The sequence below is a fragment of the Sipha flava genome, unplaced genomic scaffold (genome assembly GCF_003268045.1).
Source record: "Sipha flava isolate LNK unplaced genomic scaffold, YSA_version1 181_pilon_pilon, whole genome shotgun sequence".
NCBI classification, from domain to species: Eukaryota; Metazoa; Arthropoda; class Insecta; order Hemiptera; family Aphididae; genus Sipha; species Sipha flava.
Window position 1 is genome coordinate 173,908 of NW_020272220.1, and position 24,158 is coordinate 198,065.

Consider the following 24,158-nt stretch of genomic DNA (forward strand, 5'->3'; position numbering starts at 1 on the left):
TTTGACGAGGCACCTTAAATCTTAATAAACTTTGACTTGTATGTGATATATTGATATATATATATATTATTTAATAAAATATGGCAGCATAATCCCTCTCCAACGTAGTTCCAGCAGGAAGTACCGAGAAGAGTGGTTGAATATTGCTGGTTCAAAAAAAAAAAAAAAATTGAATAAAATAGTAGTGGAGGAGTCGTCACCATCAACAAGATGATCACTAGATTTTCTATATGGACAAAATGCTATGATTAAAACAATAAAATATTACCATTCTATTTTCAAAAAATAAATCTTGTACGCCACTACACTCGAAAAATCAAAAGAATATTTAGCTAGACATCAAACGTTCAGCACGATTCTTGAAGTATAGACTCTATAATTCTTAATTTAAATTAAACTGCGTTGTTAATTCAGTGATTGATAAATGAAATAAATCAATATTATTCATAGAATTACCAAATTACATGAGTTAATTAGCAGGAGAATACATTTTGTATGTATTAAAAGCAATTGAAGAATATAAGACGGTTTTATTTCTAGAATTAAAATTATTAATTTTGAAATTTAAACGTTGAGTAAAGGCAAGAAAAATATTATTACACCAATAACAGCATATAAACATATTTTTACCGACAAATAACTTCAATTTGAGGTCACTATATTTCCAGCAATCGGAAAATATCTCTCGGAGCTCACTGAAGTAGCAAGAGTAGCCAGATATTGTTTGGTTTACGCTACAACTTTCCTTGAAAATGAATTACTACTTTCATTATGTTCCATGAATACATAATTAATCGGCATCAGATTCCTAAGAAATTATATTATAGTTACTTTTAATAATAAAATATTTATATTTAAGATTCGTTACTTTTCAGTCTTATACTTATATGAGTAAATAATTATTCATATAGACCTACGTTCAGTCAGGCGCGGATACAAGAGTGGGAGGAGCTATGGGAGCTGAAGCCTCCCCCCGCCCTTTTAAATTAGTTAAAACCCTGTAGGATATAGGTACTTAAAATATTTAAAAAATGAGACGTAAAAAAAACTTCATAGAAATCTACATGCACCAGGAATTAGGGCAGTAACTCACTTTACTAGCTCCCTTTTTTTCATTTCTAGATTCGCCCCTGCCCACACATATATTTATATGTATATCGACCAGGTGTGATCGCACTAGTACATAAGAAAATAAGTAAAAACCCTTAAAATGAACACACAGCAGCACAACGTACAACCACTTGCCCTAACGTGAGTTACAGGAATAATCGAAAACCACGTACTGATCCTACATATCGTTTACGTTAACTTATTAGTTAAGCATTCTTTCGCATGAAATTTGAACTTGGAAATGTTGTACAACTTGAAGGATTGTTGCATTTCTTTAATAACTTAATCGGAATTAATAATAACTACACGGCACAAAATACTGTTTGGTTGATCGTCACTAACGCACGAGAACTGCTGTGAATTCCTAGTGTCCACTAATGTGCGTCAAAATTCGAATTCCTTTATAATTATCGTTTACTATGTGCATCACGAACTCGTTGGTTTTGAAATTTTTTTACCTGTGGCTGACAACAGACAACGCTATCTACTGTTGTGCTGCAGTGTGTTCGCTCGATAGCAGATCGGTAACATTGATTATAGAATAGTCTATTCTATGTCGGCACCGTCTACACTGTTGACGCTACTCTGTAAACTTTATACCGTTACCGCCATCTTTACATCTGTTATATCTTCACTAACCGCGAAAGACTGCGAGAGGGCGACCGCGATAATCCCGGCGAAATGTTGCAGTAAAGCAGAGATCCTGGGGCATCCTGCACCGCGACGTGTGCGCAACACCACAACAAGCAGCGCATCACGTTCAACCCCAAGATGGTGAAAGCAGAACCGTGTTTACAAACAAAGCCCTAGGTCAACTATATTTATACGCTCCGCCGATAGAAAAAGACAGATCATTTTTTTTTTTTTTTTTTTAACATATTTTTAGTTTATTCTATTAAGAATTTTTTACTTTTTTTATAAAAATACAGCGTTTGTTTGTTTGTCCACAAAAATCTGGAAAACAACTTGACCGATTTTTATAAAATCTGATAAAAATATACAAATATCGGGCACCTTTTGTCACGAAAAAAGGAAAAGGAAGCATCAGTACAAAACCTGATACGCCCTGAATGAGCAATTGTTGTTTTGTTGTTGCTATGATAACCAAAAAAAACGGAAAGTAACTCCACTGTCACACACCTCAATGTGCACCTAGAAAATGGCGAACGTGTCTATTTTACAGAAAATAATTTCTAAGAGCGACACTCACCGTTTTTTTTTTTTTTTTTTTGATTTATGCTCCTCACATAAAACACTGTATGTGATCTGCTCACGCATTGGAATACCTTCTGGATTTATTTGTGTACGCACAAGAATGAAAAACAAAAAATATTGTCCATCCAAATATACTTCAATGAATACCATTCAATCGAAAACTTGAATTTAAGAATTTTCTAGATAAAACGAATAAAAATATACAATAATCCAAAATAATTTACTGCACGATCCTCAAAGTGTCCTCCCACACTAATCGGAAGTAGAGCCAAGTAAAAGCTACTAAGATTATTCATAAAGCTTATCGATTACCAATCGATTTGTTTACTATCTGATTATTCTCGATCGTTCTCGATAATTCCCGAGTATTGTGGGAATTATTCCGATTATATGCAAGTGCAGTTTGACTCACTTTGAACAATTTACCGCCTTTTGAGCAATCAACTACGAATATCATCGCGAGTGCATACTATAATTATAGCAAGTGTCTAGTCCAACGCTACACGCGTGTGTCAACGATTAATTTAATAATGAATTAATCATGTATACTTGTGATTAGTGTGGGACCGGAATGATACGAGTTATGTTTTTCGCTATATTTTAGCACTGTCCGTAAAGTAATATTCCATTGTGGGCAATCGAAATACTTCAACATATTATAACCTAACCAATCGAGTTTGTCTGCCATCGTTACAAATGTCACGTAATTTCGAAGGGATTTCACGAGATTATTAACACGTTGCGATACACAAGGACGATTTTTCTCCGCGTACGACGCGACGGACAGCACTGGAGCAGTAGCTTCGCGTTAGAATCGGTTAGGTCAGACATACAACGCATTTGATTATTTTTATGTAGTTCTTCGATTTTAATTTTAGTGTTAAGTAGCCATGTGACTTTAAAGGTATCTGTATTACTTGAGATTCGTGCTCGAGATCGACAAAGAATCGGTGCAGTGGATTTTCCGATTGATGACTCTCTGTCTTACTAAGAAAACTATTTACACTTTCCGTGAATGTATTCGATGGCAACATAACTTTTGTAAATGTATTTGTAGTAGTATTTATCAGCTCCTGATTATTGAACTTTTTTTTTCATCATCGTATTCGCGTTTTCATCGTTCGCGTCATCGACAAGATAGCATTAAAATATCGATTTGGAGTGACAAAATCATTTTTATCTTTTAACGACTTCGGTTTTTGACAATATTTATGAAAATGTTTTATAAGTTTGTGCCTCGAGACCCGAATTCTCATCATAATTGTTTATAATTTGGTTATTTACAATTTTTAATCGTAGAACAGAGTTAATCAAAATTAATACCCGTCACTAATGCAGAGAAATTTGAAGATTTTGAAAATTGAATCAAAATTTAGCTTTGAACTATCTCTTTTAGTTCCGGATTCATAGGGGAAATGAAGAGATAAGATAATGAAATATAATTTAAAATAATGACGCACAAAAATGTTCAATTTGAAAAAATGAAGTTCCCTTTACTATGGCACAATCCATTCCAATGAACAAAATACAAACAATTTTAATTAAAAATTCTACAGCCCAATATTCAATGCTTCATGGTTTGTTCGTAATAATGCATTCCACAAAGACTTCTAGAGATTTACAATAATTAGGTACATCAATGTATAAGCTGACAACGTTTTCCCACACTTGAGCTCTACTAGCATTGTGTAATTTTACAGCCTAGGTGACACACCCAAAATACGCCGACTCAAGCGAAAACGACCGCCCAACCTTAATTTAACAATATAATTTTTAATATCCAACTAATTTTATTACTGATTAATATTATTTCATTAATTTTTTATACTACTAATATATTACATTCGCTAGGGCACTGCTGTGTAATTTTGTAATACTGTAAATAGTATTACTATTGTTGTCACTATCTCTATTTTTATGTATATTTGTATTATAAAACATCTATTTTTCCTAACGTTATAATAATTCCACTGTATGATAAATAACAATGGTTTATATGAATACTTCAGGGAAACTAAAAAAATTATCATGAAGTCATTGACAGTCATATTATTTTTATTATTATTAATTTTATTTTCGATATAAACACTTATTTTTTGTTGTAAACAACAATAAACTATCATCGTAGCAGATTATGCAAGTATGCAACTCAATTTAAATATTTTTTACATTTATTGTCCTGTCATAAACAATATTTTAATGTAATTTACTTATGTAGATACCTAAATAACTTTTTTTTTTGTAAAATAAAATAAAAAAATCTAATCTATGTTATTAAGAAATTAGATACTACTTCTATATCAACCATCTTTAGAATTATAAACTGATCCACTCGGCTTCACTCACAATCGTTAGTTGAGCGCACGTTAATTTCAAGTCTAAAATACCAAATACGGCGATCGATCTCTTTCACTAAATATCGTTTTTTTAAAAGTATAATGATCTTAAGTTTAAAATACCCGTCACCATAGACAATCTAACCTTGAAGTATCACCCCACCTAGGATTTTTGCCTGTTTTTTTTTGTTATAGTAGTTATGTCTTATAGAAATAAATAATGTACTGTTCATACCATATCATGAACTATATGAATGAATATTAAATAGGCAAAACTACAGTGACGTGACTAATTGTTACCTATAATATCAATAAATAACATCAATATTCCACATTATTTAATAAAATGAAAATTATTGATAGAAATAACTTATTATCTTACTAATAAGTAATAATAAGTATGATAAATCGTCTGACACATCCGGAATTACCGACAAATATATATCAATCACGGCGGTCGTTTTTGTGATCTCTCAACATCTAAAAAACTGAATTAAACACCGATAACAAGTAAGTCGCCCCCGTATCAAATGTATTTTGTTGAACAATCTAGAAAGTTTACGTAAACAGTCATGGTTTATTATTTAAATACCTACTCCTGCTATTGTACATCACGCTCAATGCGGCAATACTCTCCGGTGGATCCATCTTATTGCATTTTTATTGTCATCTCTATTCTGTAGACAAATACAAATTATCACATTACAGTTTAACTGTTTTGCATACACATAACGGTGCGTCTTTAGTTATGCTGAACGATAGTGAAACACAATGCTTAAAACCCGGAAAATACGGACGGGCACAATTACACGTTAAATATAGTATACTTTTATCAAAACCAAGCACCTCTCCCCACAATTTTTCACAATTTTTTTTTTTAAATTTTTAAAATCTACCGTACATTTTTTTTTTTTTATAATACGTTATTATTAATACAATATTCTGTTAATAATGCTTGAATTGTTAATGTTAGTAAAGCATACATTAGTAAAAAAAAAAAAAATACATTTATTTATTTGGCATATTACAGTATGACAATACATTTTATTTCTAATATTGTTACGGACTACAACTGCCCCAGAACGTTGGCCTTAGTTGCGCAAGGGACACAACAAGCAGGGGAGGGAATCGAAGGGTGTCTCGGTTCGAACGCGATTTCTGGGAGGACGTCAAAATGGAGTATTCGCCTTTTATGTTAACAACTACCGCAGCCAATGTTGACGTTATATTTACAACAACGTTCTTACGTACGGATCGTAGCTGTTGCTGAAGACAACGACTGATAATTATCATTAAATGAAATGTCAAGCGATAACGACCGCGTTCGACCAAAGGTTTCGTCGCCGCGAGCAATAAAGGTGCATTCCCACTGCCCCTGGACGTGCGGGAATCCGTCCGTGTACAAGAAAACGATTATCCATTGAGTTTTAAATACAACCGTTCTCACTTATCCGGGACATACTTAAAAACTTATTCGCTTTCAGTATTGATTTTATAATCGAATCGATGTTATAAAATAATATTGAATTCGGTTTAAAATGTTCGCACTTGAACAAGACGGACAAACACGTGGGTTTTCTTTCCGATAGCGGCCGATGGCCGACGTGAATAAAATAAAACTGCAAGCTCGGACGGGGCCCGAACGAGTGTGTACGTCTAATCCGAGTCGACCCGTGTTCCGCGTCACGGACCCGGCCCGGACCGGTGAGAATAATCGACATAAACGGTAGAAAAAAACGCCAATCCGCCGCGATTAGATTAAACGACGAGCACTCGAGAAACCGCGAGGCGGGCGCGCCGCCGAATACACCCATGTTTGTTCGCGTCGAATCTAATCTGAGGACAACCCGAAGACGGCGTCTCTTGTCAGCCACACGAACGCCTGCACGCCGCGGCCTCGCATTCGCACGATGGGTTCGCTCGGCGTTGGCCACCGTTTTCTGGCCGCCATTTTGGCGCTGTCGTACGCGCGCCCGGCAACGGGTCAGTACGATTTCAACGACAACCCTTACGAGCAAACCGGCCAATCGTATTGGCAACAGGTGCAGCAACGGCCGCAGGACTTTATCGAACAGCAGTACGGCCGGTCCCCGTACACCAACCCGCTGGACAACCAACGGCAGCAGCAGCAGCAGCAGCAACAGCAGCGGCTGCAGCAACAGCAGCAGCAGCAACAACAGCGTAAGCAACAGCAGCAAAACGCGAACTTCAATCAAAACCGAAATCAACAAGACCCGTTCGGAACGCAACGCAGACAGAATTATAGTAAGCGTACAACAACGGTTTTCGTTATCGTACGTCGTTGATGTTCTCGTTGAAAATTAAATCCCGTTCACGACAAACGGTACGGGTGGATTGTTATTTTCAAAAAAAAAACATTCTTGAAACTTTTTTTTACCAACGAATCGTTTAGTTATTTTCTATTTAAATTGACTTTTCCGTCGCAACTTATTGAATTCCGATTTGTTAAGATCCAGATTTTGCGATAGTAAAATCCAAAATTATTCATAAGGATGCAAGTATCAATATACACACATGACCAATGTGAAAGCTCTTTTGGGTTATTTTTAACGATACATGGAATCTTTATAAAATAAATTCTAATATAGACTCATTTGTTCAAATCGAATAAGCCATTACTTAAAAATAAATAAAATACCATTTTAATACTTGAGAGTATCAAAGTCAAAATCTTAAATTCCTAAGTATAATTGTTACAACTACGATCAATATTTTTACAGTCATGATAGGCATTATTTTTATGGCCCCCGCATATGAGTTATAAACGTACTCAATAGATGTCGAAAATTATGTCTATTAGATTACGTTTTTGTTTGCTTTAGAATTTTTTATTTTCTACTAAATATTAAATATAATAATAACATTCAAGTTAATACTAATTTATTATTTTATCGTATATCTGTATAAACGTTTTAAACTATTGCATTGCATGTGTCATTGTATGTACGATTATCTCTACTAAATATCATTTAAAATGTCGTAACACTACCAAGTACCATACACTATAATACATTCCATGAGAATAACTATAAAGATAAATAAAGGATTTATCGCTTTGACGAACCGTTTCCTGTTAACAAACGATGACAAATAACGAAAAACGTGTTATATGTATTACACCAAGATATTATTGTACATTCACTGCACTCGACTATTTACATTTTATTTAAACCGTTTTAGTCATCATGACACTATCAAAGAATTTATGATTCAAATCGTTCAAGTACTGTTTAAATATACGCTTAATCATTTCCAAAAACTAACGAAAATTATGAAAGGCGATTACTATTAACGTAGAATACATAATACGTAATAACACAAATAACATTACCCACATTTTAAATGCTTTCGATATTTATGAAATATTTGTACTATGAGAGATTTTGAAGTTCTACCACACTAATTATAAAAGTATAATAAAGCATAATCATGAAAAAATAATTGAATACAATAATATAAGCTTTAAATATATATATATATATATATAAAAAACTTTTTTAGATTTAAGTATAAATAGCCATTGGACCGATTTTATGCTAATTATTTCATTGGTTTGATCATTTGTTTATTGGCTACGTACCCAAAAGGTCAATAAGAGTAACAATTTAATAACTGCATCCATGCTTTATTTTAGCATTTAACTTGGCGTGAACAATAAAACTAAACATATTATTATTATTTTAAATATTAATATTCAAATTGAACTACATATATTCAATACTTGATTATTCGTTCTTTCTTTCAGATAATTTTGCATCTAGATATGCACCTCCTACGTTAAGATTACAAGCCGGTGCAGCTCCGTACGTCCTAACCGAGGACAGATTAGCAGAAATTCGACAAGAGTTTATGTATTGGTATTTCGATAAAGGTGGCGACAATGATCAAGGAGACTATCAAACCGACATCCACGGGTCTATGCCCCAAGTCCATAAGAATTTTAATTTCCAATTGCCGTTCTTCGGTTTCCGATTCAATTACACTAGGGTGTCAATGAACGGTTATTTGGAATTCAGCGACCCGCCGAAACACTATAGATATCCGTTGTCGTTCCCAATCAAGGAGTGGCCCAAAAAGAACGATCCGTCCTTCATCGGTATATTCTACAGCAAATGTCGAATCGGCTCGCTCAGAGCCGACGATGTCGACAGGCGTAAACCCGGCGTGTACTTCCGCCTGGAGAGGGATTTACAAGCTCGAACTGATCAATTCGGAGTGGAAATGAGGGAACGGCTCATGTGGGATATCCGAGAAGGCGTAGTTGGTGCGGACTCGTTCGTGCCCAAACATTCAGCTATCATCACGTGGAAAAATATGTCGTTCGCGGGTGGAATTGACAACTCACTTTACACGGTACAGAGACGATCTAATCGTAACAATATTAATTATTGTAATTATTGTAATTTTTTATCGAAAATCTAACTGACGCGCGAATCGACACTTCTATGCAAGGGACGGGGTTTGGACTAAGATTTTCTTTCGACATGCTTCGAGCAATCATTTCTTAACGTACTATAAACTTCTTTGCGAACAACCCTAATTCTTTCGGCCGAAATATGTTATGAATATTTCACATCGGTCGATGCAACACCATCGGTAATAATAGATATTATTTGCTGACCTTTCCAGACAAATACGTTTCAATTAATCTTGGCTACCGACGAAGTTTTCACTTACGCCATTTTCAATTATGTAGACATGCAATGGACCAGTCATACGGAAGCCGGCGGTGACACGACCGGGGGAGAAGGAGGAGTGCCGGCATTCGTGAGTCTGACAGTCCATACATAATTTAGTGTTTTCCGAAATGTACGTAAACAGAACTATAATACGAGTGCTTTGATGTGCCGTAGGTGGGATTCAACGCGGGAAACGGGACTCGAAGTTTCGAGTACTATCCATATTCCCAAAGATCGACCATCAGAGACCTGGTGGGTCGTGGTTGGGCCAACAATTTCCCAGGTCGGCATATTTTCCGAATCGACGAGAACATAATGTTGGGAACGTGCAACAAGGACATCGGTAAGTAAAACGGTCGATCATTGTCCACTAGTAAAGAAATACGATTTCCAAAGCTAAGCTTAAATGAGTTAAATAGTTAAGATTAAGTTGCAACTTATTTTCAACTTGATAAATAAGATTAACTTCGATTTTTAAATGACCTACCATCCAAATTTTTTTTTTCAAATCATTTTTTAAACTTAACGAATTAAATTGTTTTCCATAATATACGACTACTAATACGCTCTATAACTTTATATTAACGAGAAATAAATTGTTTTCTTAATTTATATTTCAGAAATTAAAAATATAAAAATATATTTACTATAAAAAATTATTGTGTTTTATAAACGATCGGAATTATAATTTTGAAAATGTTTAATGTTCTACGTCTGGATTTGAATAGTCTTGATAACATACAGAAACGTAGCTTTATTAAAAAGATACTCGTATATAATTTTTTTTTTCTTTTAACTTACAACTTTTACCAGTTAATCAAAAAAGAAAAGAACGTATGTTTTACATTATTAAACTTTATCCCCAAATTTATTTAACTTGACGAGATGAAAAACTTCATTAACTTGCCCAGAATTAATGTTGCGATCTATCGTTATGACGTTAACGTTTACGTTATCCATGTGAACTTTTATAGCCGGTACGAATTTGCCGTTGGTCTTCGCACCCGAAAGTGGCAACATGTTGGGCGGCACCGTCGTCAACATCACTGGACCGTGCTTCGAACCTGGCGATAAAGTCCGATGCAAGTGAGTAACGTTCTTCATACGGCGACACGCACCCGCTATAACAATACGACATGATATTGAATCGGTTAACTGCCGATAGTAATAATACTGTGTCTTCTTCGCGCGTAGATTTGACACGGAAGAAGTCGTTGGTACCGTGGTGAACAGGAACCGTGCCGTTTGCATACAACCGTTTTTGATGGCCGAAGGTTATGTGATATTCGACGTGGCGATTGGCGACGAGAAGTACAACTGGAAAGGAAAATACTTTGTGGGTACGTATATAGCTGAATGAAGACATCAAAAATAAATAGAATTTTTTTTCCCTCATCGAAACGACCCACAAAAAACTTGTAGATTTTTTTTTTTTATTAATTGTTTAAAGTTTTGCGAACGTGTATAGATAATATTATAGAATCTCGAATCGAAAATTCTTTCGACAAATTCAATTACAAAAGGTAAAAATGGAACATAAAACGAGAAATTCATTGTTGTAAATCAAATACAAAATCAGGATAATTTGAATATATTTTGAAACTTATCGAAATTCTGGTATTTCTGGAATGCACTGCATATACTTCTTGAATACTACATTTGATAACATTTAGGCCAAAACTCGTAACATATTTAAGCTATTTTAATAGTTAATTAAAATAACATCGAGTTAAATTATGTCCGTTTGACGCTAAAATCGACTGCACTATTAATTGTCGTACGCACAGAAGATTAATGACGTAGATTCCCGTTTTATGACACACTTCTTCCAGAGACGCCGGCCACAGCTACCGAACGCATACGGTTCCACGACGGAGCGGTGCGAGAAAGAAAACCCAAGGAAATAAAGATCACGTGGGAAAAGCAAAATCTCACAACGAATTTCGATGCGCAAATCAAGATATCGCTCTATGGTTATAGGGAAGTGACAATAGCGCCAGAGCTGGTATACATTGACGTCATAGCGGTAAGTTTGTGATGCACAATGTATATAAAAAAATTGTGCATCACCGAGATTATGTATATAAAAAAATAATCCCGGTGTTGAAATTAAGTAATACTTTTGTAAATTCAATGTAGGAAAACATTCCAAACTCCGGTGAATACGTGATAAGCCCAAAGGCTTTTGAAGACCGCGAGAACACACGAAACTTAGATCTGACATTTGGGTTCTTGCAGATACAACTGGTCAACCCGACCATGTACTCCGGCATTTCGATCTCTCCGTAAAACAGTCTTTTTACTTCTTATCACTATTATTATATTATCAGTCATCGAATTGGAAAAATAAAAGCTTACAACTTAAAAAAAATATATACCCTCTACTTATTTTACCCAGCAAAAAAACTTAGAACCTTGTCCCACTATGGGGCTTGATCGGGAGGAGGAAGTTAGAATTCACCCATGTTCGGCTTTTTGGGATTGCTCAATAACTAATAACAGGCGATTCAAAACGCATAGCCTCCAGGCCCACGTTTCTCTCTCCACGTGACCCAGCCCATTATTAAAGATTCTCAGTCCTCTTGCGTCCCCTCCAATTCGAGCACTGAACATACTAAAACTATAGTTATTATTATTGATACGGTCAAGTTTAAATCATACCAGCTGTAGGCGTTGTAATGAAACATGAATAGCGGTATTCCACTCACCGCCGTCACCGCGGTTGTAGTTATGACCGGATGTTGTTGTTTCCGCAGGATACTGTGGAGCAAACCGGTACCGCTCGGGTGGTACTTCGCGCCACAATGGGAAGAGTGGTACGGGCCCACGTGGCCCCAGAAGCTGTGCGATGATTGGATCAAGAACGACAGGTACCTAAAGAATTTCGCGGCCGAAATATTCCAGTGCCCGTGCACGCTGGAACACGCGCTCGTCGACCGGGGCCGGTTCTTGCCGGACGCGGACTGCGACAGGGACGCAAACCCGCAGTGCCTGTACAACAAGGGAGCGGTGCACTGCGTGACGACCGGCGCGCCCAGCATGGAGGGCTCGGAGCAGCAATGCTGCTACGACAAAAACAACTTCCTGATGCTGTCCTACGACCAGCAGTGGGGCTCGAGGCCCAGAAGATCGCATAACCTGGGATTCCTACCATGGACGGAGGCGAACAAAGTGATTGTTTTGTTATTTTATTTATTGGATTTTTTTAGAGAGGAGGGAGGACATAAGACGTGAACCTATTTGGAACGAGCGAATCGATACGGTTGTACCACTGATGCTTTTCATTTTCCCGCAGGTACCGACGCTGTCCCAGTGGTTCCATGACATGAGCCCGTTTTTCCCGTGCTGCTTATGGCAGGAGGAGCAAGCGGTCGGCTGCGAGACTTACCGTTTCGAAAGACGTCCGACCCAAGACTGCGTCGCGTACCAATCACCGTACGTGGGTACGTGAAAAATACCTGGACGTCTAATACATTATGATTTAGTACACATCCGATTACGAGATTTAACCGATCCTTCGTTAAGACGACTCGAACGAGATTAAATACGTAAACGGTTATCAGATAATAATTTCATATATTTCCTTGGACGTAGCATTACAGTAGAACCGATTCATGTATAGTCGGAACACGTTTTAAGCTAGGGATAATGTTAAAAAAATTTTTTTCAAAAAATTCAGGTTGCCGTAATTTAATTAATCGTACATAAGCCGAGAGCAACGCACCCATTAATTTATATGCACTCTTTTTGAGCTCTACGGTTGATCGACTGAAACGTTAACATGCTACCCGTGTGTTTCAGCTACCGTGTTCGGCGACCCACACGTGATCACGTTCGACGATCTGGAATACACTTTCAACGGCAAAGGCGAGTTTGTGTTGGTACACGTGGATTCGGAGAAGTTCAAGTTCGACGTCCAAGGCAGGTTCGAACAGTTACCGGACAACATTTACGGCCCGGTGAGGGCGACCACGCTGACTTCCGTAGTGTCACGCGACAACACGTCCACCGTGATCGAAGTGCGGCTACGGCCGAAAGCCGCCCAATGGCGGTACAGGCTGGACGTGTTCGCCGACGGCAAACGGGTGTACTTCGACAGACCGGCGCTGAAAGTGCAACACTTCCACGGTAAACACGAGAACATACTGCGTTATTCTAATGATAATTTAGAATTTATTATAATTATAATTTATTATAATTTATAATTTGTCGTTACTCTAACGATATTGAACCGCGAACCGTTTTCGCGGTAATTCGTTGTCGGTATTGTTTGTTGTAATTTTTTTTGTTTTTATTCCATCCGTCCCGTAAGGTGTAACCGTTTACTCGCCGTCGTACGTGCTGAACCAGTCCGAGATAGTGGTCATGTTCCAGTCGGGAGCCGGGTTGGAAGTGTTGGAAAACAAAGGGTTCATGACCACTCGGGTGTACCTGCCCTGGCAGTTTATCGTAAATACTACCCGTCGCGCACAGCCGTCTTCACCATACGAGATTAATCTTCGTTTTTACAGAATCGAACGAGAGGGCTGTTCGGTAACTGGAGTTTTGATCAGTCGGACGACTTCACATTACCCGACGGAATGCTGGTACAACCGAACACGTACGATTTCGAATCGGTACACAAGCAGTACGCTTCTAATTGTAAGTACATGGCGCGTATTAGTAATACCGTACCAGTATGGTAAAGCGACAAGCATGATGTTGTTACCGAACACTGAACGAACGGTTTTACTACGGGACATAAGCGATACCAAACGAATTATCTTGTCTATAGTTCTGTCGATGTCCTGCGGTAATTGTTGCTACGCTGTTATGGCCGTATCTATATTTTTTTATGGCACAGCATTATCGTTTAATACGGCGCAAAATTTAGGCAATTTCACAGCAATAATATTGACTTATTGTGTTATTACTACTATTTATCGCGAGACCGCTTCTTCCGTCCACTTGCACTCCGTTCGACCTCAATTCTATAACTGACACACCTTACGATTACAGTTTTCAGTACCAAAAACTAATTTAGCGATACATTTCGAACTTATAACAAATTTAGGATATAGATCGATTAAAGCGGGAACAATTATTTTGGGGTAGGCGTGTTGTTTTATTTTATGCGCCTCAATAAGATGTAAATGTTTAAATTACCCGTGCAAGTACCGCGCGATATTCACATCTAATTTTCGATCGCAGGGATCTTAGAAGATAGGGACGAGAAAAACAAGGGCGGCGCGTTGTTTTTCCGCGAATACGGTCGGACGGCCAGTTACTACGCGAACCGAACGTTCGAACCGGTTTTCGAGTCCACCCCGGAACTCATCATACCCGCCAACCGTTCTGCCGACATACAAAAAGCCAACGAGTTGTGTGGCGACTCGTACCAGTGTAAATACGACTACTCGGTCAGTCTCAACAGAGATCTGGCATTCTACACGTTGCAATATCAAGATGGGTTCGTCAACACGAAAAAAATGAGCAAACAGAGAGGTGAGCGGACGACTTAATAAGTATATATATTGTAAAATAGACCATTGTCCGTACGGGATAGATTCTGCGAGTCTGAAGATTTATCGTTTTGTTTTTTATTCTTTTAATATGTTTAAATGTTATTAATAATGGCTTTCAAACTGTAAATAATGCATCGGACGACGAAAAAGGATACGAGGAGTGTTTTATATCAATAAGCTGGTGTGCGGGTCAAATAATAATATATAATTTCACGCCGTCACTGGTATACAGACGACACATGGGCGTAGCTTATTAATTTAATCTTACATTATTTTCTACGTAAAGACGTAAAGGGGCGGTGAAACGTTAGAAGAATTAATTATAATAAACATTATTTATCTAAATGCCTGAATTAAGTTCTTCGAACGAAAATATGAAATCGTGGGAGGAAAAGAGATTACGAAGGAATATTTTTACGGAGGCATGTAGTTAGGCACAGCAAATTGCGCACATGGTCTATAACCCGAGTTCGAATAGATGTTTCACCGTTGTTTCTAACTCATCGTCGTTGCAGTGATTTCGTGTGGTGTTTTGGAAACGCCACGTTTCGGTCGGAAGAGTAACTTTTTATTCGTTCCCAACACCAAAGTGACGTTCGAATGCAACCAAGAGTTCGTATTGATTGGTGACCAGAGGCGATCCTGTTCATCGGACGGAAAATGGGATATTCCGGAGTATGGGTACACGGAATGTTTACGTGAGTATATGAGTAATATATACATGTGTGTGTGCATTACACTCGTACACTGACATGATGATCGTATTCTACTTGCGTTCCCGAAAATATTAATATACTTTGTAGACAGTAAATGCTACCGGTAACTCGCTTCTCGATTCGGTAATATCGGCTAAATTGGCTACATCCTTATATCGATGTTACCGTCAAAATCGATAGTTAATAAAATCTACGCTGTAGGGCCGACAAACGATGCTATAAAGCAGGGATGGGCAACTCAAAGTTACTAGAAGGCCAAGTTTTAGAAAATTAAAATCTAAGGGGCCAGATCATAGAAAAAAAAAAAAGATCATTCAAAATATGAATTTTAATTAGCATTTATATACACGGAAATAATAAATTTAACACACACGACAGCACAATACGAAGAAACTAATATAATTAAATAGTTTGGTACAGACAGCTATGGTTGAAAGCTATACTAATACATACATATGACATTAAGATATTTAGCAATGTTAAATGTTAGATAACAATTATTTTATCGACAAGTTAGAGTATAGACGATAAACTTTAAATCTGTATGATGTAATTTTAAAATATAGTACGGGCCGCCAGTTTTCCATCCTTGCTATAAAGCAGTGATGGCCAAACTTTTTTTACCTCGGGCCATAAAAAACAACTTTTTTTTTACCATGGGCCATAAAAAAATGCATTTTCAATTTTTTTTTTACGTAAATGCAAAATATTACAGTTATACAAATAAGTGCTGTAATATATAAGACTTTCGCGGGCCAGATATTAAATGATGGCGGGCTGGAGTTGGCCCGCAGGCCGTAGTTTGGCCACCACTGCTATAAAGGATGCATATAGGTTAATAAACAAACTTAAAAAAAAAACCTTCTTTTATCATTGACGTTTCATAGTTATATTTTCATTGACCACGTGAATTTTCATACAGGTTAATCATAATAAGTTATAAAAATAAGGTTTACTAAGACGTATGTTATTGTTCGTTTTTTGATCAGGACGAAACACATTGAACTATTAAATAAAATTTTGGATGCTACGATAGCATGCACTGATTCTAACAAATGCGTTAAACACTATGTACACGTGAACGTAGTCACTTGATATTAAGTTGTTTTAAAACAAATATGCAGCGAATGTACAATGTTATCCGCAGTTTTTTTTATCAACAAATTTCACGGATTCCATCAAACCCATGCCAAATCATTTTTTATCGTCACTCGGACACACAGGTTCGTGCAACAATTTGCTAATCCACACCGCGTAGAAATCGGTCGACAAATATAAAGTTTTCTTAAACTTTTTAACCTAACCCGCAACGAAACACGTTTAATTACATTTTGGATATAATTTAATTTGCTTCGTTCTCCGCAACCATATATGATACATTATTATTATCACACATTTTCGTTTTTGTCACAAATCGGGACTGAATTCAGCGGAAAAAGTGTTTCATCTTTTACCGAGTTTCTACCTACACGTGGAAACCATAATAATGTGTAAAATACTATTACGGTTAGAAAACCTCGCCACAATACTTGTAAATCGAATTCTATATCGTACAATCGTGGTAAAAAATCGAGAGTCCTTACAAATAATGTCACCGACGACCACTAACATTATTACAAGTAACATTATTAGTAACATTATTATTAGTACCTACATTATTACTATTTACACATATTGGTATTAAGTATACACGTGGCGTAACATAGTGGCGCGGAGACAGGATTTTCCGACAAACCTAAGCGAATAGCGTTCGCCCTATAGTTGTATAAAAGTACGACGAAAATAACTACTGCTACTATGGAGTATAATATAACGTTATTCAATTACTACTACTACAATATCGCGCTGTCGTCTATGTACACTCATAATAATCAGTTTCCACAAAAAACGGTCAACGTTTATTTTCTAAGTATAATTGGCCGTATTCAGCCAAATGTGAGATTCATTATGTTAACAATGTAGAAATAACTAAACAATTTTCGCGTTGGTTAAGAAATTTCGATTTTCAGAAAACAATCAAAACGCATCATAGTGAAACTATCAAAGAAGGTATAAAATAAAAGATAAAAATGATTGATTAATCTTTGTTATCCACATTTTTATAAACTTTATAGATCCTTCCATTATAGTTTGGCAGATTTAGAATCCACGTACGATTTTAATTAGAGATTTTATTAAATTCTGATTCAGTCATCTCCAATTTACTTATAGTTAAATAACTAAATACACATTTAAAATACAAAAAATTATAAAAATATAAATCTTATCTAAATCTAAGAATATTATTACATGGGTATATTATAAAGAAAAATAAATTCATAAATGATTTAATGTCACCTTTGATAGTCTTTTGCCGCACTGGGCGCGTATTAAAACCGACCGCTAACGTACAAAAATATTAATGTTCGTGTAATATACCTTACCATTTCCTGTAAGCCTTAGTGTATGTATAGACTGTATTTTACTAAATGTTAGAAAAAATAACAAAATAATTATAAAGCTATAATTTTAAAATCCCGTCTATAAATGAAATTAGTCACGTTGTCTAAGCGATATATTCGTATATAACACTGATGGCCTTTCTTCCTCGACAGGCAATTTCGATAAACAATTATATTCGAGCGCGCCACTAAATTCAAAAGTACTAATAATGTCAATATTAATCTAATAATATAATTGTATTAAACATAATAGGTCTACAATATACATGTAGGTACTATCCAACTTGTTTTCATACATTTTATTAACAATTGAATGGATCACAGATTGAGGTACACGTGGTAGGTACACATTAATTTGATCAGTACTCTCATTTAAGTGCACGTGTTATATTCATATTAAATCGTAAAATTTCTATTTGTCCGAAAATAATATTGATAAATTATTAAAAAATCGTAATTTATAATAATTTACATTTTTTTTTTTAATGTTATTTTTCATTTTAAAGATTTATAACGGACTACACATGGCCCACGGGCTGCGGGTCGGGCACCACTGCTACATAAAGATTAAAGTTCATTGTTGAGCAATAGTAGATTAAAAATTTAACGAATAGTTAACTTTAACTTTTCCTAGGATCTGACTTATAAATGTTATCATATATAATTGAATCCAAATTTGGTTGATTTAAAATGTACAAAATCGATTAAAGTATAGTACGTAAATAAAATGTATAAATTACACTTATGTTAAATCGTACTCGGAAAAAAAAATTGTTGTATATAACGTGGTCAAAATACTACTTATGTTAATACATCGTTATTTGAAAGATTTTTGGCATGGACTGTCTCAGTAAAATTTGGATGTTTCTTAGCTCAACTTAGCATTTTTAACACTAAGAGAGATAATTTAACTTGAAAAGGTATTCGAATATAATATGATATAGATTTAAAAAAAATATTTCATACAATAACAAACAATATACACCAATATAGGTTTTTAATTCTAAACACGATCTTAACAAACTCAAGCTCCAGAATTGCATTTTCATTTTTTCGTTTTCGATACATACGACTTTATGGCGGTTCTTAAGCGTTCACGTTCAATGTGAATTGCCAATTAATATACAACGGTATTGGTGTGATTGGTTTTTAGAACATCCGTAAATGTATAATATTCGGACGGGCAGTACGAAATAAACCATTAAACTTTTTGTGAAATTATTCATGGTTCACTGTGTGTGTGTGTGTGTATGTGTGTAAAGGTCACGTGGAGTACGAGTCGAGGAGCGCGTGGACCACGATCGCCCTGATAGCGTGCATCATGGTACCGCTGCTGGTAGGCATCTGCTGCGTGGTGTCGCAGGTGTACCGGCGCAGCGGCCGGCTGAGCCTGCGGTACCAGACGACGCGGGCGGCCAAGAGGCGCAACTCGGTGCTGGCCCTGAGCACGGTCGATCTGTCGGGGGCGGGGCTCGGTAGGGGCGGCGGAGAGGATACGCGCGGCGGTGGCGGCGCGGACGATCGTCCCGACGACGCGGACGTCAGCGACTCGTCCGAAGCGCCGGACGGCTCGGTGCCGAGTTCCACGAACCCGCGCCGGTCCTACGACGCCGTGTACCGGACGCACGAGCCGCTGCCCGGCAAACCGGACGTGGACTTCGAGCCGAAGGTCTGGGACTTGGACGCCGAGTACGAGCGCCAGCTGTACAAGGTGGACAAGAGGACGGCCATTTACGTTCCGGGGTCGCCGCCGCCGTCCACCGCCAACCGGCCGGCCGACGAACCCGCGGCCGGACCGTCGGTCGCGGTCCAGAAGCAGATTTTACCGTCCAGATTCAAAGACTCGTTTTAACGGAACGTTCGCGGAACAGTGTCCCCGTTCCCGTGGACCGTACCGAAAGCGAACCGGTTTTTCCGCCTGTTCACACCTAACCTGTCCGCCAAAAACCGTCGGAAAACCAACGTCTTTCGGTTCGACGATTGCTGCGGACAGTTCATATCCTAATTGTAGATATATAAATAGTTTTCTAATTCGCCGCCAAAACGGTTTCCGGCGAGCCGTTCGTTTTCGGTACCTCCACGACCACAACACTGCATACTGTTTTCACTTGTAACGCGACATTATTGTGTAAGAGGACGAATTTTCATTCCACGTAACGACCACGGTTATTTCGCTGCGGTGAATATTCCAGTTTTATTTCCGGCCGGTATTCAAAAAAAAAAAAACCGTTCGAAATTTCGCGATTATAATTTTTCGTAAATGATATTTTCTCTGATCACTTCACGTGCCAACTACTTTTTCACACGCGGATACGCACAACGAAAAGTCACGGCGCGCTAGCCTACCGCAGGACGGTCTTCCGAATGGTTGTTCAACGTACTTACGATAGATAATCACAGCGGCGGATTGGTTAAAAATTTCGGCCCGGTAAATTACCGTATGACCGGCCCACCATTCAATAATAATAACTGTCCATAAAAGTCTCCTTTATTCGTGGATTAAATGCACGTGGAATCGTTTACATCACGTTTACACTGGGTTTTTATCACAATCTTGCAATTAAATGCAATAAACTTAAACACATTATTTTTATAAAATAATTTTCAATCCAAGTACATCGGCCCAGCGTTATAATACGACTACCGGCCCACCGGGAACTTTCCCGGTATCCCGGTGGGCCAGTCCGCCGCTGGATAATCAGATATTAAATCCGTAGTGTTTACATCACCGATCCGTGCGCGACCGCGCGTGCATCGACTGGTCTACAGCTGCGGTATGGTACTACTTTCGTGTGATAACGCAGTGGAAAGCGTCTATGGATGACAGCGGTCGGTTCGACCGATACGCATTTACGGTAGCGATCCCGGCGGAAATCCGTACGATTACATGAAAAACCATCCGTCGGACGAATCGTCAAGTTTTCTCGTCCCCTCGACGCCGTCGTTGTAAATAGTTTCTACCGTATACTAATTATATGGTTTCTTACTCGTTTACCGAATAGCGCGATACGCTTACGTGAACGTAAATAATCTGTACTCCGGGTCTTCCGAAAGCAATTCGACATCAACAACTGCTGCGTTAACCTACTGTTTCACCGCGAAGTGCTCAGATCAAAGAGGTGGGGGGGGAATAAATGACCGATTACATTTAAAAACCATTTCGGCAGGTGAATAATTTCAGTCGAGCAGTATTTGTTTATTTTTCTCTCCAAGCGAAAAGAGAGAAAAGAAAAACGTGTATTTTTTAAAATTTCAAACAAAAACCTGCATCTTCAAACCATATTCGATGTACGTTCAGTCATGAGGTTCCTTATATTATTAAACTTATGTAGGTCATAGGGCCCTGTACATTAGCGTACTCGTGTAGGCCATAAAAAGCGGAACGGTTTAACGGAATAGCCGAGCGAACATAATATATTTAACGCTAAATAATAATATATACGGTTTCCTAGTCGATTCGGGTTTCAATCGTTTGGACAACAACGAGTAGGTGGTATACGTCCTGACCGTTCCTCGTACATTTCTACGTGATCGCTTTTTTTTTTTTTACCGCGGACAATATATGAAAATACAAACTTAAGTCACAAAATATACACATGTATGTTATTGGACTAGCGAATGAACGAAATATATGAAGTTAAACTCGTCGCCTGCACGCCAATCATGTGGAATGAAAATTCGACTTTAACACTCCTTATACTGGTTGTAAATATTATTTAAGTTTTTCGATTTTGTATAGATGCCTATATCGATTATTATAACGCGAGAATACATGCGTTCTGTGTAATATATATAATATGATCAATTTTTTAATTAAACCGCAATCGTTTTCATTTCACATGAATTGTGTTGTTTTTTCTCCAACCTATATCCGTCTCATTGTAATATCATTACCAACGGATCATTTTATAACACATCGTTTACAAAACTTAAACGCTATAATGTATAATATAACGATTCCTCAGATTTAAAACTATAACAGAAATAACCTAACAGGTATAGTTATTAAATGTACACCTATTTACTACATAATATACAGAGCAGAACACTAAAAACGTATACAAAACATTTATAAATATAATTAGGTACTATAACATTCATGGTATTATATTAAATTAACGTAGAAATTACACAGATAATTTGGTTTTCAAATATTTCAAATTTTTTTTCAGCAGGTAAACTTACTGATAAAAACTAACCCAGATCCTTAAAAAATATTTATGTCTAATAAAGAATAATATTATGCATACTTATATTTTCTATTTATTTTTCGCAAGATCAAATTAAATTAGTTTTCAAAAAATGTCAACTATATTCACGTTTACTAATTGTATTCGTTTGAATATATTGTAAATAAATTAGCTGTGATAAACAATTAAAAAAAAAATAAATAAATAATTACTTGACGTTACACAATTTATATGAATAGTGCACATTTTTTTTTTTTTCAATAATATTTATCTAGAAAAATATTGACGCAAAATCTAAACAAGCGTGTAACGCATTACATCTCCAAGGGTCATTAGACAAACGGCCAAATAACGGTACGAAAAAATATTTACCACGTCGAAAACAACATGATTCGTCAGATTCGAAACAGTGCGATTTTGTCACACGGCCGTCATCATTATTTTGAATTTCCGACCGTACCACTTCATTTATTATCTATTATACTTGTATAATTTATGATTTTCACTCCTATCCGTATCATAAAACAATGCACTGCGCTCACTTTCGATGCAGTAAAAAGCTTTTTTCGACTTCCCATAATTATGGTCTTTGTTTTAATCATTTCACATAGTGTTTGTTCGTGATTTCAGTTATTTTCAACGGGTTTTTTTTTTTTTTTTGAAGTCTCAAAGTCACATCGGCCATATATTAAGTTGTAACACGGTATGCAATAAATCAATCATCATTCATCTGAACCGTAAAAAAAATACACAATATCACAATATGTATTAAGAGAATTGCATTTCATGTTTTTCCGTTTCTGTCTATTGCACGCTTAACATATGGAATCAAACGTTTTCTACTTACAACCTAAGTACTGATCGATCAATTGACGCAATAAGTAGGTATACGGAAAACTGATTTTAATTCGTCGTGAAATCTAATTTAAATCAATTTTCTCAGTCTTACAATTTTTCATCTTCTAACATTTCGCAAAATAAAATCAAAAAAATTGTATACATAAAAATCGACAAAAGTTAATTATTTTATAAATCAAGTTATATCGAAAGTAGAAAATCGAGCGACAGTAGACTGTACGATGAACTAAAATACATTTTTAATATCCTAATTGCATCAACTGATCGATCAGTTACGTAAAAAAGTACGTTAGGAAAAAAAAACGTTTAAATCCTTGTGTTATAGACAGAGATAGAAATCATGGATTGCGATCAGGGGCGGATTTAACATATTTACGGACATGGGCACTATAAATTTGGCACCATACCGTTTGTGTTTAAATATTTTGATCGCGCACTACTGACAACGTATACACGCAGGTCACCAAGAGTTTTCGTCGAGGGCGTTGGTAACGATCGTGCCGATCATGCTCATTCTACTGGGACCGCTGTTCCTCGTGCTGGTGTGCGTTGGTTACCGAATATTCGTAAAAACGAAAAAAGCGCAAATTTCAAAGTAAATATTTTATTTCATGGTGGTGAAATAATTAATTCGATTGGAACGTTTGATAACTCGGTAACAATTCTTCTATTGTTGTACACTTTTGCAGTCGCACGCAGAGCGTGTCTCGTCGCATGTCGCGAAGCGGGACCCTAACGGGCGACCAAGAACAAATGCAAAACATTGATGAACAAACGACTGCGACGGTTGAGGAAAATCAACAAAGGGAAACGGAAATCAACTGAACCACGGAATAGTTTATTTTTATTTTTTATTTTTTAGTCGACATTATGTTCACCAGTCGTTTATATATTTTGTTACGTTTGTTAAAATCCATACATTTATAATAGTTTAATTATTTCAACAAAAAGATATATTTATACACACATTATATGTATAATAAAATGTATATGTATACATAATTTCGAATTGAAATATTTTGGCCATAAAATATAAATACAAAAATATACGGTTCATCGAAAAATAAATATTTAACACATTCAAATAC

General features: G+C 36.7%; 1 protein-coding gene across 2 annotated transcripts; it reads left to right on the plus strand.

Moving 5' to 3' along the window:
- The first annotated feature begins 6,506 nt into the window (after window positions 1–6,506).
- On the plus strand, window positions 6,507–23,979 carry LOC112680905 (protein mesh-like). 2 transcript variants are annotated; one of them, XM_025551144.1, is made up of 17 exons: window positions 6,510–6,926; window positions 8,428–9,035; window positions 9,312–9,449; window positions 9,536–9,704; window positions 10,336–10,447; window positions 10,556–10,701; window positions 11,194–11,387; window positions 11,501–11,646; window positions 12,118–12,532; window positions 12,657–12,804; window positions 13,163–13,489; window positions 13,674–13,810; window positions 13,873–14,002; window positions 14,552–14,845; window positions 15,381–15,563; window positions 23,530–23,665; window positions 23,760–23,979. In XM_025551144.1, exons 1-17 carry the CDS (start codon window positions 6,572–6,574, stop codon window positions 23,893–23,895), a joined length of 3,774 nt encoding a protein of 1,257 aa, XP_025406929.1. In that variant the 5' UTR covers window positions 6,510–6,571; the 3' UTR covers window positions 23,896–23,979. The 2 variants fall into 2 exon arrangements, with proteins under 2 accessions (XP_025406928.1, XP_025406929.1); XM_025551143.1 differs by lacking the exons at window positions 23,530–23,665; window positions 23,760–23,979 and adding an exon at window positions 19,285–21,591 and having other exon boundaries at window positions 6,507–6,926.
- The last annotated feature ends 179 nt before the right edge of the window (window positions 23,980–24,158 follow it).